Consider the following 16064-nt stretch of genomic DNA (forward strand, 5'->3'; position numbering starts at 1 on the left):
GTGGCTGCTGGCCGCCTGCAGGGCACAGCTGCTCCCGCTGCCCATCACGGAGCGCCATCTGAAATGCCGGTGTTGTTGCTCGCGGTTCGTGCAGTTGCCGTGCCTGCAGCCCGCTGCCGGGGCTCATCGTATAAGAGAGAGATCGCGTTGCTTTCTGTGTTTGCAATTCCAGCGTAGCTTCGTTCAGCGTCCGTTGCCAGGCCGCTAACGAGCCGGCCCCGCTCCGCGCTAATTAGCAGGCACCGGACGGGCCGGGGCGCGGAGGCTCCTCCCGCGGGCGGCTCCAGGGCCCGGTAACGGCGGCGGGAGGGGGGCTGGGCCGGCCCGCCCCGCGTGCAGCTCTGCGCGGAGCCTGCGCGGTGCCGCCGGGCACGGCTGGGCCATGGGCGAGCGGCGCTGAGCGCCATGCGGGGCCCGGAGCCCATGCCCGGCTACGGGCAGCTGCTGCGGCGCGGCTATGGCAGTCTGGCGGCGGCCGCGCGGGGCTGCGCCGACTGCGGCTGGGAGCTGTCGCGGAGGACGTGGGCCGAGAACGCGCACCTGCGCTGGGGAGAGGTGCTGCTGTGCGGGCTCTGCGCGCTGGGCTGGACCGTGCTGCGCCGCGCCGCCGCCCGCCGCGTCTTTCGGGTCAGTACCGGGGGCTGCGGGGGGGGCGCGTCCTCCTTTCCCGGGGCCGCGCGTTGCGTGGGCGGCTCGTTCCAGCGCCCTGCCCTGAGGTTAAACCCCGTGGGCTTCGCTGTACGGGAGAGCGCCTTTCCCGCTGCGGTTGAATCCTCCTTGCGCAGAGCAGGCGGTCCTCTCCCCGCGCGGCTCCATCCCGAGCTCATCGCGCGGAGAAGCGTGTTGTTCTCCTGGGGAGCCGGGGTGGCTCATCGTATGGGAGAAGTCATCTGTCTGTGTGCCGTGAGGGGGGCATTGCGGGAGCGGTCCCACCCCGGGCAGCATCCTGCAGGGCTGGGGGTCCCGTTGCGCGGGAGGGCTCTATCCCGATTCCCTGTGCAGCAGGGTCGGGTAGGGGGCTGGGGATTACTTCTTGCAGGTGCCCAAAAGGCAGGGCCACATTTCTCAGCATCAGCTGCGGTTTGCATGAAAAATGTCCTTCCCAGCCTCCCTTCCCTGGCGCAGCGGTGGAGAGGCTGGCGTGGGGATGGCTGCGTGCTGCAGTGCTGGGCTGACCTTCAGAGCGTGGGGATGCAGGGTGCTTGCATCCAGCCTGCTCAGCCTCCGGGTGGGTTTGCCGACCATCACCCCCTCCCTGTTAGCACAGTGCTTCCTAAGAAACAGAATGAACAGGACATCCCTGAGGGTGAAGAACAGTCCTGATTAATTTTTGTTTTTTGCTGGGAAAAGCATCCCTAATGAAATGAACCCTACCCTTCCTTTCTGATGGCTCAGACCCAGCAGGAGCAATTTCTCTCTGGGAAGGCAGAGAAGGTGCTGTGTGCTCTGCGGTGCTGTTCCTGCAGCCTTGAGAGGATTGGAACAACAGAATTAACGCAGGCTCTGCGTGGTGGGTCAGGTGGGAGCCCTCAGCTCTCAGCTGTTCTCTCATCTCCCCAGCAGTGCAGTGGCACACAGCCTGGAGCAGTGATGGGAGCGCAGGGCTCCGTGTGTCTGCGTGGGCCAGGCTGTGTGCCCTGGGGAAATCACTTCCTTCAGAAACTGTTTCATAGATGGAAGCTACCTTGCATCCTGTAATTAGGCTATCAGGGCTTTTGTTTCTGAGGCCTCCAGAGCAGCTCTGCCTTTGCTTTTCAGAGTTGATTTTGCTTATCCAGTGGAGCTGGAGCTTGACCTTGTGCAAAGTTTCAGTCCAAGGCCTCTGGAGGCATTGGATGCTGGTGGTTAGGCAAGGTGTTGGTGATAATGGGCTGGCTTTCTGTGCAGGGCTGTTTCCCCTTCTTCCCTGCAGCCCTGTCTGCCTGGGGCTGCTGCTGGGGCACATGTGGTGCCTGGGAGTTCTGGGCTGAGCAAGGCTGGAGGTAATGATAGGTCTGCTGTAACAAACAGGCTGTATTCCCTTTGTGCTCCAGTTTCTCCTTGTAAAAGGCTCAGCTTTACACAGCAAGCAGTAATCAGTGTGTGAAAAAAGCTCTTGGAGCTGTGCGGTCTGCTCGGTGCCCTCGGAGGACACTTGGCAGTGTGCACCAATGCTGAGGTATTGTTCCCAGGGAGAAGTGGGTCATGTTTGTAATTGCAGAGGAGCAAGAAGGGTTCATCAGAGCCAGTTCCTGTGGCTACGCCTGCGTGTGCTGCAGGGGTGAGCGGGTGTGCGATAGCATCAGTTTCCTCCCAGCAGATAGGTGGAGGGGTGGCAGCAGTGAGAGACAACTGTGTGTGCTTTTACTTTTAATTGAAGAACTTGAAGCATTTCTCTGTTTGTTCTGCTGGACTTGCTGTGGGAAAAGCTGGAGATTGTGGCTTTCCTCAGCAGCCTTTGGCAGATTTTATGAGATGGGTTTGTATTGCATGCCTGCTGTGTGGGCAGTGGGGCGTTCAGCAGAAGGCTTCCTCACTTGGGGAGAAGTCAGTGAGAAAGTAAAACCCTCCTGTTTAACACTGGGAGGAAACTTCTCCCACGTTCAGGACTCTGCCTCGCAGTGCAGACTCAGAGCATCCTTCCTCCTTTTGAATGCCTTCGCGTTCCCTGCAAGAACTGAAATACAGTTATAAAAATGAATGCACTCTGTGTCCGGAGAATGCTACTTTCCTGCGTGCTGCTTATAAATAATAGATCGTGCCGTTTGGATTGTAACTCTGTGTCTGCAGAGGAAGTGACTCTCACCATGAGACCTTGAAGTCTGAACCATGCAGCCCATCTCACTTCGCTCTGGCCGTGACCGCTCCTCTGTGAAACGAGTGCCTTAAAGCCATGCACCTCTTCCTGTGCTATTTGCATTGCCCTACTTTTCTCAGTGGAGCAGGAGGACAGCAGCTTGGTTTCTCACCACGGCAGCATTTAACCTCTGTCAGAAAACATCTCACCGTTGGTTTGAAGAAGCAGTAGAGTTTGTGTGTGTGATGGGAGGGGTTTGGTTAGGATTTGAAAGCGTGTACTTCTCACCCATTGAAACTGCCAGGTCTGTGCATTAGAAGTGGTTTTCCCATCATCCTTAGAGCAAAGATAATTTTTACCTGTTGTCTCTTTTTCACAGGATCCTTGCTTGGTATGAAAATGGAAAGGAGTTATTTTGATGTAGGAATCATCCTAAGTAGCTGAGCAAATGTGGGTTACCAGGTAGGGAGAGTCCCTGATGGCTGCTGTGTGCAGTGGCTGCAGGCAGACTCTGATTGCTGGATGAAAAAGCAGCAACCTGAGCATCCTTGTGTGAGCTAAACATCCTGCAGGGCAGCTGAGCCCAGCAGCACCCAGGCCAAGTGCATTCTGTTCTGAATGAAAGCTCCAGTTCTGCCTCTGAATCTGGTGGCTGTCAGGTACCCCCTGGCCATAATGGCTGCCTTTTCTCTGCACTGGGTAAAAGTCAGCTCGCTGCCTCAGTGGCATAATTCGTAGGACACTGCAGTGTCTTCTGCAAGGGAAAGTATTGTGCACATTGGAAAATGGCTCTGGAAAACAGAGTTTCAAGGTAAGTGCTATTGTATAGTCTCAGCACTGATGTGGAAGCTGGGAAGCAATGCTCCCTATTCCCTACTAGTGATTTATGTTACTTTTCTCCATTTTACAGTATTGTCTAGACTTGTTTTTTCCAAACCCAGAACAGGGCATGTGAATTGAAGGAAATGATTGCTGCCCCCCAAACCCACCACCCAGAGCAACCCCTGCTGCTGCCCCTTCCGCACCCACCTCCCCGGCTCATCCCGCTGTGCTCTGCTCAGCATTTGAAGCACAAACCGTGGCAGCTCGAGGGGGGAAGCCACAACAATGGGCCTTTTCTTCACCCTGGGAGCGAAGCTGCAGGTCTCAAAGCGGGGGCTGCCCTCCCCGTGCCGCTGTGTCAGCACTCAGGCATGAGAAGGTTATTCAGCCCCGCAGCACCCTGTTGGCAGCTGTGTTGGGTCTCCAGAGAGTGTCTGCTATTGCTTTTCTCTCCACGGGGGAAATTTGACTGCTTACAGAGGAACTGAGGAAGAAGTAATGTCTGTTGGCTTGCTGCAATTGTGGCGTGTTAAAACACTTTATCTGGAAAGTGTTGTCCAGAGCCCAGCTCAGCTTCCTGGTGCCTTTGTTGAGAAACTGAGGCACTGAGAGGCTGTGACAAGCTTTGATTCATAACCTGTCGCTGCAAACCTGCCAGGCTGCTGGAAGGACTCCTGTGCTGCTGCTGTAGCTGCCTGCAGATGTAAGGGGATGCTCTGCTTTCCTCCATTCCCCCGGGCTGCAGGAGGGGTGTGAGTGTGGTTTTTTGTTGGTTTTTTTTTTTCTGACACTTCTCTGGTACTGTTTTTCTTTCCCTCCAGCTCCCAGCTGCTCTCACAGTGCTCTCACCCACTGCTGTGCTCTTTCCCAGCCCCCAGGTTGTGCCAGGCAGTGTGGGGGAGCTGGCACAGCCCTCCCACCCCGATTCCCCTTTATTTTTACAAGTGAATCAGAAGGTTCTTGTGAAGGTTTGTGTGGGAGTATCGCAGAGGAGGGAGGAAGAGCTGGTCGCCCTTTAAGAGCAGCCCCATTACATCACTTGCCAAGAGCTTTGGGCTCTTTCAGCCAGAGCCAGATCCACTGCTCCTGCAGCAGCACCCGTTGCCCTTAGCAACAGGCATCTCCGTGCTGTTGCCATGGGAACGACAGCTGGGTAGCGGGAGGGCATCTCCTGCCTCGCACATCTCCTACCTCACACGTCACCTGCCCTCAGGACAGGTTTGCCAGGTTTGCTGCACTGTTACAATCTCTGCCAAGGGCCCGAGCATCCAGAAACGGCTGTCCCAGCAGGATGTGCTATGAGTGGTAGTCCTTGTCGTCAGCTCTGCCTGCCTGGAATAGGAACGTAGTAGCCTTCATCCTTTTCGGGTGGGGAACTGAGGTGCAGAGATGCAGCTGAGTGACTTGAGTGGTGATTGACAGCACTGCTGCAACGGCATTGTGGAGTTGAGCCCTATGTCCTAAATCCAGCCCATAATGAAGAGCGCAAGAGTGGCAAAGGTCTGCCATGGCAAAGTGTTGAGCAGTCCACATGGCTGAGCTGCTTCTCTGCTCCACTTTATGGAGATACAAATAATTCATGCTTTCTGGGCTCGGGACTTTCTGTCTCTGCATTATTCATTCACCCTTCAAGCTTCCTTCTCTTTTTCCTGCCGTGACTCCTGCTGGAAGGAGCTTTGGCAGCAGTGTGTTCTCAGCCGCAGTGAGGACAGCCACGCTGTGAATGCAATGCAGGATGCACGGGGGAGGCCGGAGCTGCCCCTCTTTGGCTGCAGGGGCTGTGGGCAGCTTGGCAGAGCGTTGTGGGGCTGCTGCTTCCAGGTCGGAATTTCCCAGTGCTGCTCAAAGCTCCGAACAAAGCACTTTTAGACTGAGAGTGGAGTCCTTTGAAAATCTGACACAGAAAGGGGCTAAAAGCCAGGCGGGCCTCTGCCTGGGGACAGCTGGAGCCTTAATATAGCCTTTGAGCATCAAGGAGCCAAGCGCGGGCTGCAGAAAGTGCTGACCTGGGGCAGGGTATGGTTACTTTGCAAGCATTTTGTTTTCATCTCTGGCTTATCTCTCCCAGTGGAGCTCTCCCCCCGGGGCCTCGGGGTCTGTTATCTGTTTCAGGAGTGACAGTTCCTGCTGGAAGCTGAGTGATGCTCTGCTGCAGCCGGGTGGAGGCTTCTGGGGCTGGTAGGGCCCCGTCAGTCTCGTGATTAGAAGCAGAGATGGTGTCTGGTGTTGCTCAGCTGCCACTGAGGGATAACATCAGTGCTGAGAGCCATAGCTGGGCTAAGGGCACACTCGCTCATCCTGCAGAGCACGCATGATGTGAGCTGGAGCAGCTAAGGCTATCCTTCATTTTACTCCTGGGGAGCTGAGCTGTTTAACGGTGGATCTTTGCTTTCAGTGTGATTTCTGAGCAGACCCTGGCTTCTCACTCTCTTGCTGTTACAAAGCGTACCAGAAGGGTGATGTGCTCAGCATCCTCAGCTAAGTGGGGAACTTGAAGTGAGAAAGTTTCATTCTTAATAGAGCGAGCGATCCGCTGAGCTGTTTGTCCTCCCCTTCATCACTTTGGCCATATTTGGGGAGGCTTTGCCTCCTGTCTCCGAGTCCTGACCAGCAGGAGGGGTGCTGCAAACCACAGGGGTAGAGAACTAGCAGCGGTCAGCTGGAGGAGCTGCTGGGGACGTGGGTGAGCCTGGGGTGAAGGAGCAGGAGGAGCAGTGCCGCAGCCCTCACACACACATTCCATGTGGAGTTGCTCCCTCCGGTGCTGGCTGTGTAGGAGGGTTCTGTGCCCCACTGGTTGGAAAGCAGCAGCAGCTGTGTTCAGGACTCCACAAAACCATCACTTCCTCACTTGAAAGGTTCTTTTCTGGGACCTGGCAGCACTGCAAAGTCCATATGCGTAGGGTGGTATTGTTACAGCTTCCTCTTCTGGATTTCCTTATGCAGATGGGACTTGATTTTATTACAGTTCTATTGATTCTATTCTGCAAAAGCAAGCTGTGGTCAGCTCTGCTCCTGGAGCCAGGGTGATGGAGTGATGCCCAGACCCTGAGATGTGTGCTGCAGAGTTCCTCCTCCTCTGCAAGGCTCTGCTTTTGCAGCTTTCTGATGTGGCCAAGGCTGAGTGGATGAATCTCCAACTTCATTTTTTCCTTGCTTTAGGCTCTTTCTAAAGCTCCCTCAGCCTCCTAGCTCAAGCTGTAAAGAAGGCCAGAAGAATGAGGCTCACATCCTTGGTTTTGCCCTCCCTGGCAGTGCACAAAGCGTGCGGTGTTGGAGTCCCTTAGAGATTCTCTGAGCTCTGTGCTGGGCTCCTCAGGGTCTCCTTGCCATGTGGTGACTCTTCTCCCTTCTCCTCGCAGCCCTTTGGTGAGTGGTGCAAGCTGCAGCCAAAAGATGCTGCCAAGATGCCTGAGAGTGCCTGGAAGCTGCTTTTCTACACAATATCCTGGTCGTATGGCTTCTACCTGCTCTTCTTCACTGACTACCCCTTCTTCTATGACCCACCGTCCGTCTTTTATGGTACAGTAAGAGTCGGGGAGAAGTGAGGTGTGGGTTAGGATGTCCAGGTTCAGAGGAAACCTGAGCTGAACAAGAGAACTGGAGGTGGTGGGAGAGAAATTCTCAGACCAAGCGCCCATGTTAACTTTTCTGTGGTGATTTTAGTACAGAACAGACTGTCTCTATTACTTTGTTAGAGAGGGTGTCACCTAGTGGCTGTTGCAGACAGCAGGGTCTGGGATACCTTTGGCTAAGGAGGAAAGAGGTGTTGAAGAGTTAGAGTGGGAGGGAGGTAAATCAAGGCTTCTGCCCTGAGTCTGTGAGGAGGAATGGGTCTGATGCCAAAGGAGGAGTCTGGGAGCCAGGATGCCTGGGGCCTCTTCCAGAATTTACCTCGTTATCATCTGGGAAGTCCTGAGTGGAAGTTGAGCACAGCGAAGTGCTGACAGGCACCCGGGGCAGCTCTGGCTGCTGCTGGCTCTTCGCTGTTTGCACTCCTGTCCCTCTGATGCTGATAAAGGCTCTGTGCTCCTGGCTCTGAGTTCACCCTGGGTGTCTTTATCCCATTTTAGACTGGAAGAAGGGCATGGATGTGCCCACGGACATCGCTATCGCCTACCTGTTGCAGTGCAGCTTCTATGGACACTCCATCTATGCCACCGCCTACATGGACACGTGGCGCAAGGACTCCATTGTCATGCTGCTCCACCATGTGGTCGCTCTGACCCTCATAGCCTTCTCCTACGCTTTCAGGTGAGGGCCCTGGCAGTCATGCTGTCCCCTGTGCTCTACCTGTGCCAGCCTTGGGCACTGTGCAGCAAAGGCTGTGGCTCTTCTGTGCTCTCACGCATCTCATGAGCGTGTACCGGGGGACTCAGCCTGGGCTGGCACAGATTCTTCCTACCACTAACCCTGGACTCCCACAGCAATCCCAGTGCTCACAAACCATTGCGTAGTGTCAGACCTGCCCTGCAGTGTGCTGCCCCACTGTGCCTTCCCAGGCCTTGTTCTGCATTATTCACAGAGCCCGTCTGCTTATGGTGTGGTGGGCAGTGTGTGCTGTGTGCTAACGCAGACCCGATGGTCCACACGTCTCCCTCTCTCCCTGTTCCCCTCTCCTGTAGGTACCACAATGTGGGCATCCTCGTGCTCTTCCTGCATGATATTAATGACGTGCAGCTGGAATTCACTAAGCTCAATGTCTACTTCAAGCACCGGGGGGGTGTCTATCATCGGCTCAACGACATCATCTCCAACATTGGCTGCCTCACCTTCAGTGTCAGCTGGTGAGTTTGTCTGCCTGCCCAGCCCTGATCCCACTTCCAGCTATCCTTGCCAGCTTTTGCAATCCCCCTGGTGCCCCAGGGTGCAGCCTGCTGGGTGTGTGTGCATGGGAACGAGTTGTTTCTATAAACTGTTTGGGAAGAGGTTCCCGCAGAGTCTGACCCCATGCTGGGCTTGGAATCCTTCTGTAGTCACTTTGCCGTCTGTCACCACAGAAGTGCCTGTGAAATTTTGCTTGCAGCATGACAAATGACCCCAGGGGAGGAGGAGCTGTTCCCATTTTCCCACTCATTTGGTTTTAGCATTAATAAACATTTTTTGTGGGTTTTTTTTTGGGGGGGGGGGAATGGGGAAAAGAAGCAAATGGGACGTGGGCCTGTCCCAGATCCCAGCCCTGCTGCTCCTCTTGGGGAAAGGCAGGAGAGAAAGATGAAGAGCAGAGATAAATTACTCACAGGTTGTCACTCTTGGTGCATCCCTTTGTCTCCTTCCTCCCTCTCGGTAGGCTGCTCTGAAAAGCAGAGGTGGCAACAGGAACGATTGATATGAGAGGGAGGAGAGAAAGGAAGGCTTTGAATGATAAACAAGGGATGCACATAACTTAGAAAACCTAGCTATTACACTCTGCTCTTCCCCCATCCAGCTGAGAAAATCTGCACTGTAGAATTGCCTCTGCTCTGAGAAAGCCATTTCTCAGTCCTGTCTCTGGTGCTCAGCCAGTAGCAATAGTACCCTCACTAATGTACCTGCCCGTTCAGGGTGCCTGTGTGAAGTGAACCCAAATCAGATGCCAGGGGCAGGGACTGCCATCCGCAAGAGGAGTTGACAAGGGAGGCTGTGCTGGAGGAAGCTGCTCCGGGAATCCCTGGGGGCCATTAATCCCACCCTGCTCCCTCTGCCCTGGCAGGTTCTGGTTCCGTCTCTACTGGTTTCCCCTCAAGGTGCTCTACGCCACTTGCTACTCCAGCCTCCAGTCAGTTCCTAATATCCCCTTCTACTTCTTCTTCAATGCTCTGCTCCTCATCCTCACTCTGATGAACATCTACTGGTTTCTGGTGAGTAGGGGAAGCTCAGCAACCCCTACGCTGCCTCTCCTGCCTCAGCTGCTGCTGTGTAATGCCTGCTGCCTGCCTCTCCGGGGCAGCTGTGGGAGCTGCAGGCATGGGGAAGTGTGGGGGTTTGAGTGGGAAGGGAGGAGGGCAATTTGTGTCAGCACCCAGAGGGCTTCTTGGTGCTGGAACTGAGAATGTTGTCTCTCACCCCAGGAATCCATGGGAAGGGATTGTAGCAGACTGTCACTGCCTGGGGGCTCCTTGGCACTGGGGCAGGTGGGAATGTGATACAGGCACAAATGCCACGGCAGCTCCTGAAGCTCTGGGGGGAGGGGTGGAGCTGTACCCTGGGCTGGGCTGGGTGGCAAACTGCATCCATTGTCTGGTGGTGATGAAATCAGTTAATGGCATTTGTAGGAGCTGGGACTTTGGCCACCCCTATGGGAGCTGCCTTCTGTGGGGTTGGATGGAACAGCTCTGAGCCTGGGGGTCGTGGCTGACTGTGTCTCTCCATCCGCAGTACATTGTCCTGTTTGTGGCCAAGGTGCTGATGGGGCAGGTGCATGAGGTGAATGACGTGCGCGAGTATGACGTGGAGGACAGCAAGAAAACCACAGCAGCCAAGAAGAAAGAGAGTGGGCTCCAGCTGCCCAATGCTCTGAAGGAAGGGTGCGTGGGCAGGGGTGGTGATGTGGGCAGCACCTCTGGGCTGGGAGAAGGGAAGATGCCATGGGGCAGCATTCAAGCATCCACCACTGGGCTGGAAAAGAGAAGGATGTCTTGATGCAGTAAGAAATAGCTGCAGGGATTGGGAAGAACTTTGTCTCTCCACACCTCATTGTGGTGTGTCTGTCCACCTTTGCCCCATGAATCCTCACCTTTCCGTTCCCCTACCTACCAGACAGAACTGGCTCTGGGTGACACTGCTCCCTGAGCAGCATCTGCTGTTCATATGGAGCACAAAGTCAGGTGAGATGCTGGATCCCGCAGAGCAGGTCTGACTGACAGGGCACCAGTCTCAAACTGCCTGCATGAGCCTGTTATGGCAGGTCTGACCTCAGCAGTGATCTGTGAGAGTAAGGGAGGGAGAGTCGGTGCAGAGGCCAAAGCTCATTGTCTGCTGTGCTCTCATTCACAGGATGCACTTGAAGAACGGACTTGTGAAAGACAAGCGGTTGTGAGCGTGGCTGCTGCAGCCTGGCTGGATCTGGGGGCTGACCCAGGACCCTATGCTCAATCCCAGCAAATGAAAGGCACAAGAAGAACTTGATCCCCAACACCCCCTTCATCCCCTGCCTGGAGCCGGGGAAGGGATGCCACTGATGGAACAGCCCCCTGCCAGGCCTTGCCTGTGACCAGGCTTCACCTGATGCTGTGTAATTTCTGTAGCCCGTACGTGCTGGTTCAATTGAGAGGCAGTGGTTTTGCTGGTCCAGGTAGGATTTGGAGCTGGCTTTAGGTCCCCTGGTGCTTCCTCCATCCCTCAGCTATTCTCAGTCCCTTTGTGATTTCTCCTGTTGTTTGCATTGGTTCCTCCCCACTGCTCTGCCTCAGCAGCACTGAAGGGTCCTCTGACGCAGTGTCAAGAGAGGGCTGGGGATGGGGGGAACGTCCTCTCCTCCATTGGCATTGCAGTATCAGGCATGGGGACCCAAAGCCAGCTCTGCTCCAGATGCCAGCAGGCAGCAGAGAGGTAAAGCAGTGCACTTCTGGGCCTTGCTGACCTGAAGGGGCCTGTAACTCAGAGATGTCTGTACTCCTCTGGAGGCTGTAGCATGCAGCACAGTTCCCATGTGCAGGTCTTCCTGGAAACCCAGCCCTAGAGCATTATTCTGGCCCAGGATAAAGGCCAGGACATCTCATTTGCTTAAAAAGCCCATGTAGGAGATATCTCGGCTTGCCCAGCAATGTCTGCTTGCTTGAGTGAAGAGCAGTCAATCTCTGCTCCCTGTGCTGGTTTTCCAGGCAGCACCAACCTGAGCCTGGCGGGGTCTGCGGGCTGGGCTGGGTCATACACCTCTTTGCTGTGATGCCCTGAAATTGTGGCTGACCCAGCACAGAGCTCCCCCCAGCTGGAGTCAGTAGGCAGTAGTAGGATACTGGATGCATCCATTCCAGGCATCAGAGGTTGGCTCGTATTTTTTATTTTATTTCTTACTGTTTGATCTCTTTATGTTGATTTGACTCCAGGACTGCCATGTGAGCCTCAGGGAAAGTTGCATGGTAAACTGAAAGCAAAATGTGACTTTGGCTTGCTGGAAACTGCCAGGCTGTGGCAGGATGCGTCACCTTGTAATTTCCTAGCAGAGTTTCAGAGGGCTCTATCTGTGTGCTTTAGTTTCTTGGCTTTTGAGCTGGATTTGCAGGAAGGAGGAAATGGAGGAAACTGAATCTCAGAGTATCGGTGTGCCCGGGCTCTGGCACTGCTTGGGTTGCAGCGTTTGGTGTGTGCATGTGCCTGAGTGGCCGTGTGAGGGGACCCTGCGTGGGAAGTGGGTGCTGATTGCTGTCTGTGCACCTGGGCTGTGCACCTGGGAGGACGGTGTGAGGTGGGAGCTGAAGGGCAGAGTTTGAAGATGTGGTGCACTGGAAGTTAACAGCCTTTGGAGAGAAGTGTCAAACACTGTGATTGAAGAGCTGATTGGGGAGGAGGCAGTGAGAGAATGCCCTGACTGACCAATGTCTCCCCATGTGTGGAGTGGCCGCCAGATCCACCCTTCTTCAGGGCACAGGGAGCAGCTCTGCGTGCATTGCCACTGCCAGGAACTTCTTGTTGGACCTCAGTGGTATGGAGATGCAGAAGGGATGGGAGCTCTGAGCTGCTGTCCTGCCGCAGCCTCAAAGGGTTAACAGACCCCGGGGGGCCATGGGGAGCTGTTCACACCCTCTGCCCAATCCTGGGAATCCCTGTGTGCTAATTGAGCACTAACGAGATCAAAGCTCCCATCAGGCAATCATCACCCCCTGGCTCTGTCTTCAGTGCAGCTGGGAGTGGGTCCCCTGCACAGCACTGCTCTTTGTCTGTGGGTAGGAAAGCAGAGCGATGTGGTGGCCTCTCCCTGCGTGTGCCAGCTTTGGAGCTGGCCTTGCCTGGGCTCTCCTTACTGTGGCTCTGGGGATGGATTTAAGTTTGCAGGAAAGTTTGCTGTTAAAATCCCTGGGTCTGAGCGCAAAGCCCAGCCCCAAAATCCCCATCCCGGTGCCATCTGTGCTCTGGAGGATCTTCCAGAAGAGAAGGAGCCCTCCTGCAACAAACAGAGACCCGGTGGATGGTTGTAGGGTGGAGGAGTTTAATGTCCCTGGGAACATCATCCGTGTCTTCGCTGACCAAGGTACAGAAATGCTGCCGTTTGGGTCCTGTCTTTTGAAAGCTCTTTTGTGGTCTGGGCTGGGAATGGCTGGGGGAGGACAGGGCAGCAGGCAGAACTGGTTTCTGAGACCAGTCCTGGCTGTGTATGGTCTGATCCACAAGCATGTTGTAGGTAATGGTGTTAGAGTTTAGGCTCCCAGCTTTGGGTGGAGGCAGATGCTCAGCTGTCTGGCTGGGTCCTGTCCCCCTTCTCCTTCTGGTCCTCCTGCCTCGGGCTACTCACACAGCACAGCTGGCCCCCAAGCCTGGGGCTTCTCTGAGCCATTCCGTTCCTTGGGAGCTGCTTTGTCAGTGCTGTCCACATCTCAAGGCACTATTAGGTTCTGTTGAGCTCGGGTTTCCAGTGGAAATCTAGGGCTGGCTTTCCCAGGCAGCTTGTCAGTTCAGTCAGTTTGCTGCTATGTGCCCTCCTTGCCCTCCATCCCCTAACAACACCGCTGTCCTGGGGGAGACGTGGACGGTTTTCTGCAGGCTGTGCTGTGGGGCTGATGGCCCCACCCCATGGCACTGTCATCTCCATCCAGCAGCTGTGGATGTGTTGAGCTGTGTCTGTCTCTGCTCTGCCCATCTTCCTCTTGGTGTGCAGCCAGGAGCTTGGTTGAATACTGGGAGGCTGATCCTGCTCGACTTAAGGGGGGTTCAGACACCACCGCCTCTATTTCTTCTTCTCCATCAGGCCGCTTCATTCATAGCACGCAGCCCCATCCGCTGCTGTGTCTGCAGAAGCGTCTGTACTTTAACCTCTCTGTGCTGGAGGAGGATGAGCGCCTGACCATGGCTCAGCTGGAGATCAAATTCAGCCACAATTCGTACCACAGCCCCGGCCGGGGGGGGGGCTTCGAGCTGAGGCTGTACCGCAGCTGCCCGGTGCCGCTGAGGGGGACGCCCTCCCTGGAGCGAGGCCGCAAGCTGCTGCTGGAGCAGTCCTTTGCCCGCCTGCACAAGTCTCTGCTCTTCAACCTGAGCGACGTGGCAAAGGACTGGACAACTCACAGCAGGAACCTGGGCTTGGTCCTGGAGATCGCGGTGAGCGGAGACGGAGCCTCAGCCCCGGGGAGCACGGGGCCACAGAGCCCCTGTGCCGGCATCGACTCTTTCATGGATACCTCTCTCCTGGTGGTGACTCTCAGCCAGCAGCAGTGCAGGGCCTCCAGGAGGAGGAGGAGTGCTTACAACGTCCCCGTCACACCGAGCAACCTCTGCAAGCCCCGGCGCCTTTACATCAGCTTCAGTGACGTTGGCTGGGAGAATTGGATCATCGCCCCGCAGGGCTACATGGCCAACTACTGCCTGGGCGAGTGCCCCTTCCCCCTCACAGCTGAGCTCAACAGCACCAACCACGCCATCCTGCAGACCATGGTGCACTCACTGGACCCCGAGGGGACGCCCCAGCCCTGCTGCGTCCCCGTCAGGCTGTCCCCCATCTCCATCCTCTACTATGACAACAGTGACAACGTGGTGCTGAGGCACTACGAGGACATGGTGGTGGATGAGTGTGGCTGCAGATAGCGGAGTGGATGTGGGTATGTGCTGTGGGGTCCCCGTGTGGCACACGGAATGATGGATGGAATAAATCCAAGTGTGACAAATGCTCTCTGTGATGGTGTTCAGGGAGTTTCCCATTGGGACAGGGACTGTCAGAGCCCCCTCTGTGCTGCCTTCTTCCCCTGCAGCCAGGGAGGAGGTCTGCATGAAGGGATGGGGACAGCTGTGTTTTAGTGGTAGTGCTGTGCTGGGTGCTCTGCCAGAGCCTGCAGGTGGGTACGGGGTTATGATCAGCTCTGACCCTGGGTGCTGCTCAGCCATGCGGTGTGGTTGGCAGAGGCACCAGGCTGGGAATCCCGGCTCCGTCCTGTGCCTGGCAGAGCAGCTGCTGGTGCTGCTGGCGGCCTCGTGGTGGAGCTGCTGCCGGGCTTTGTGTTTTTCAGCTTTTTGCAGCTTATGCCATGCAAAACGCAGTGACCCATTTGGTGAAGTGATGCTGTGGGTCTGTGCTGCCGGCTTCAGCTGCAGCAGCTGCAGGAAGAGGTATGGTGTCGTGACATGAGCCGTGTCATGACTGAATCCCTTCCCCGGGGCACTGGAGGCTGCTTCACGCTGGAGCTGTGGCTGTATGGTGGTGTACCTGGAGCTGAGTCATCCCTTGCATTGCTTTTGTAGAGGGTTTGTCTGCATCAGCTTCTGTGGAGCAGCACAGGAAAGGGGCCGGGATGGGCACTGTGGCTGAGGAAGGGGCACACAGTGCTGCACAGTGGGCAGCAGCAGTCTGTGGCATTTTGATCCCTCCCTGAGGTCCCACTGCTGCAGCACAGTGCTCATTTACCTCGTTGAGCAAAGTAATGAGTGCAGGAGCCCCCGGGCAGCTGCAGCCACATGGCACAGTGCAGCAGTCGCTTTGCACAGCAGTGTCACAGCCCTCATAATTCAGGCACCACATTAATAATGTGCATATGCATTTGGGGGTTATTTTTTATGTGTTTGGCTTATTGTTTTTATTAAGGACTTGTGCGCAGAGCTGCAGCTGTTGGCTGTGCTCCTCAGTCCATTGCAGCAGTGTGGCTGTGCTCTCGCCGTGTTTCATGCCATGAACAGAAGCCCTCAGAGCAGTGTGGGGGGGAGGGGGTGCAGACACAGAATCTGAGTTAACTTGAATTTCTTTTTGAAATATGAGCCCGGCAGCACAGCCTGCACCGTTTCTACTTTTTTTGTACCTGTGTTGTATTGTCTCCAAGATCTGATGAAGTATTGCTGAGTGCAGCTGGACCCCAAGCACTGAGGGTTTAAACCACTGCCAGAGCTGCAGCGGAGCGTCTTCCTGCAACACCACTGCTGCCATGCCTGAACCATGCAGCGGAAGGCCGAGTAGGTTGAGAACAGCCCTTAGGTTGGTAGCACTCACCTTCAGCTTCCCCACACCCAGCAGTAACCCCTAACATAGCGCAGTGAAAGCAGTGTCCCCCCCCTGGGGGTGTCAGGAGCTTTGGGTGGGACATAACCCAGCAGGAGCTCTTTCTTTCCAGATTAGAACAGCAGGGATTTAAAAACCACCCCCTTCCTTTTGGTACTGTGCTGGAGTGGACTCAGGGAGGCAGAGCTGTTATTGGCTCCAGGCTGAGCGCAGCTGAGCACCCACCCAGGAACTGCATTTGCTTCCATGTGTCCGCTCTGCGCCCCCCCACTTTTGTACCAGTCTGTGTGTAAAGGAAGTAATAAACTTGAAGTTTCTACAATCATTCTAAGTTTTAATGAGCGGCGCATG

General features: G+C 55.5%; 2 protein-coding genes across 4 annotated transcripts; both read left to right on the forward strand.

Moving 5' to 3' along the window:
- The first annotated feature begins 367 nt into the window (after positions 1-367).
- Positions 368-14394, forward strand: CERS1 (ceramide synthase 1). 3 transcript variants are annotated; one of them, NM_001277765.3, is made up of 7 exons: positions 368-627; positions 6961-7120; positions 7672-7852; positions 8224-8385; positions 9291-9438; positions 9956-10104; positions 10574-11438. In NM_001277765.3, exons 1-7 carry the CDS (start codon positions 406-408, stop codon positions 10614-10616), a joined length of 1065 nt encoding a protein of 354 aa, NP_001264694.1. In that variant the 5' UTR covers positions 368-405; the 3' UTR covers positions 10617-11438. The 3 variants fall into 3 exon arrangements, with proteins under 3 accessions (NP_001264694.1, XP_040509484.1, XP_046760538.1); XM_040653550.2 differs by lacking the exon at positions 368-627 and adding an exon at positions 4592-4825 and having other exon boundaries at positions 10574-14394; XM_046904582.1 differs by lacking the exon at positions 368-627 and adding an exon at positions 4592-4816 and having other exon boundaries at positions 10574-14394.
- GDF3 (growth differentiation factor 3) lies at positions 12438-16038 on the forward strand. Its single transcript, NM_205211.2, has 2 exons — positions 12438-12767; positions 13482-16038. The coding sequence occupies exons 1-2, from the start codon at positions 12479-12481 to the stop codon at positions 14312-14314; spliced, it is 1122 nt and encodes a 373-aa protein (NP_990542.2). The 5' UTR covers positions 12438-12478; the 3' UTR covers positions 14315-16038.
- Positions 16039-16064: the final 26 nt, after the last annotated feature.

Source organism: Gallus gallus, chromosome 28 (assembly GCF_016699485.2).
Source record: "Gallus gallus isolate bGalGal1 chromosome 28, bGalGal1.mat.broiler.GRCg7b, whole genome shotgun sequence".
In the NCBI taxonomy this organism is placed as follows: Eukaryota; Metazoa; Chordata; class Aves; order Galliformes; family Phasianidae; genus Gallus; species Gallus gallus.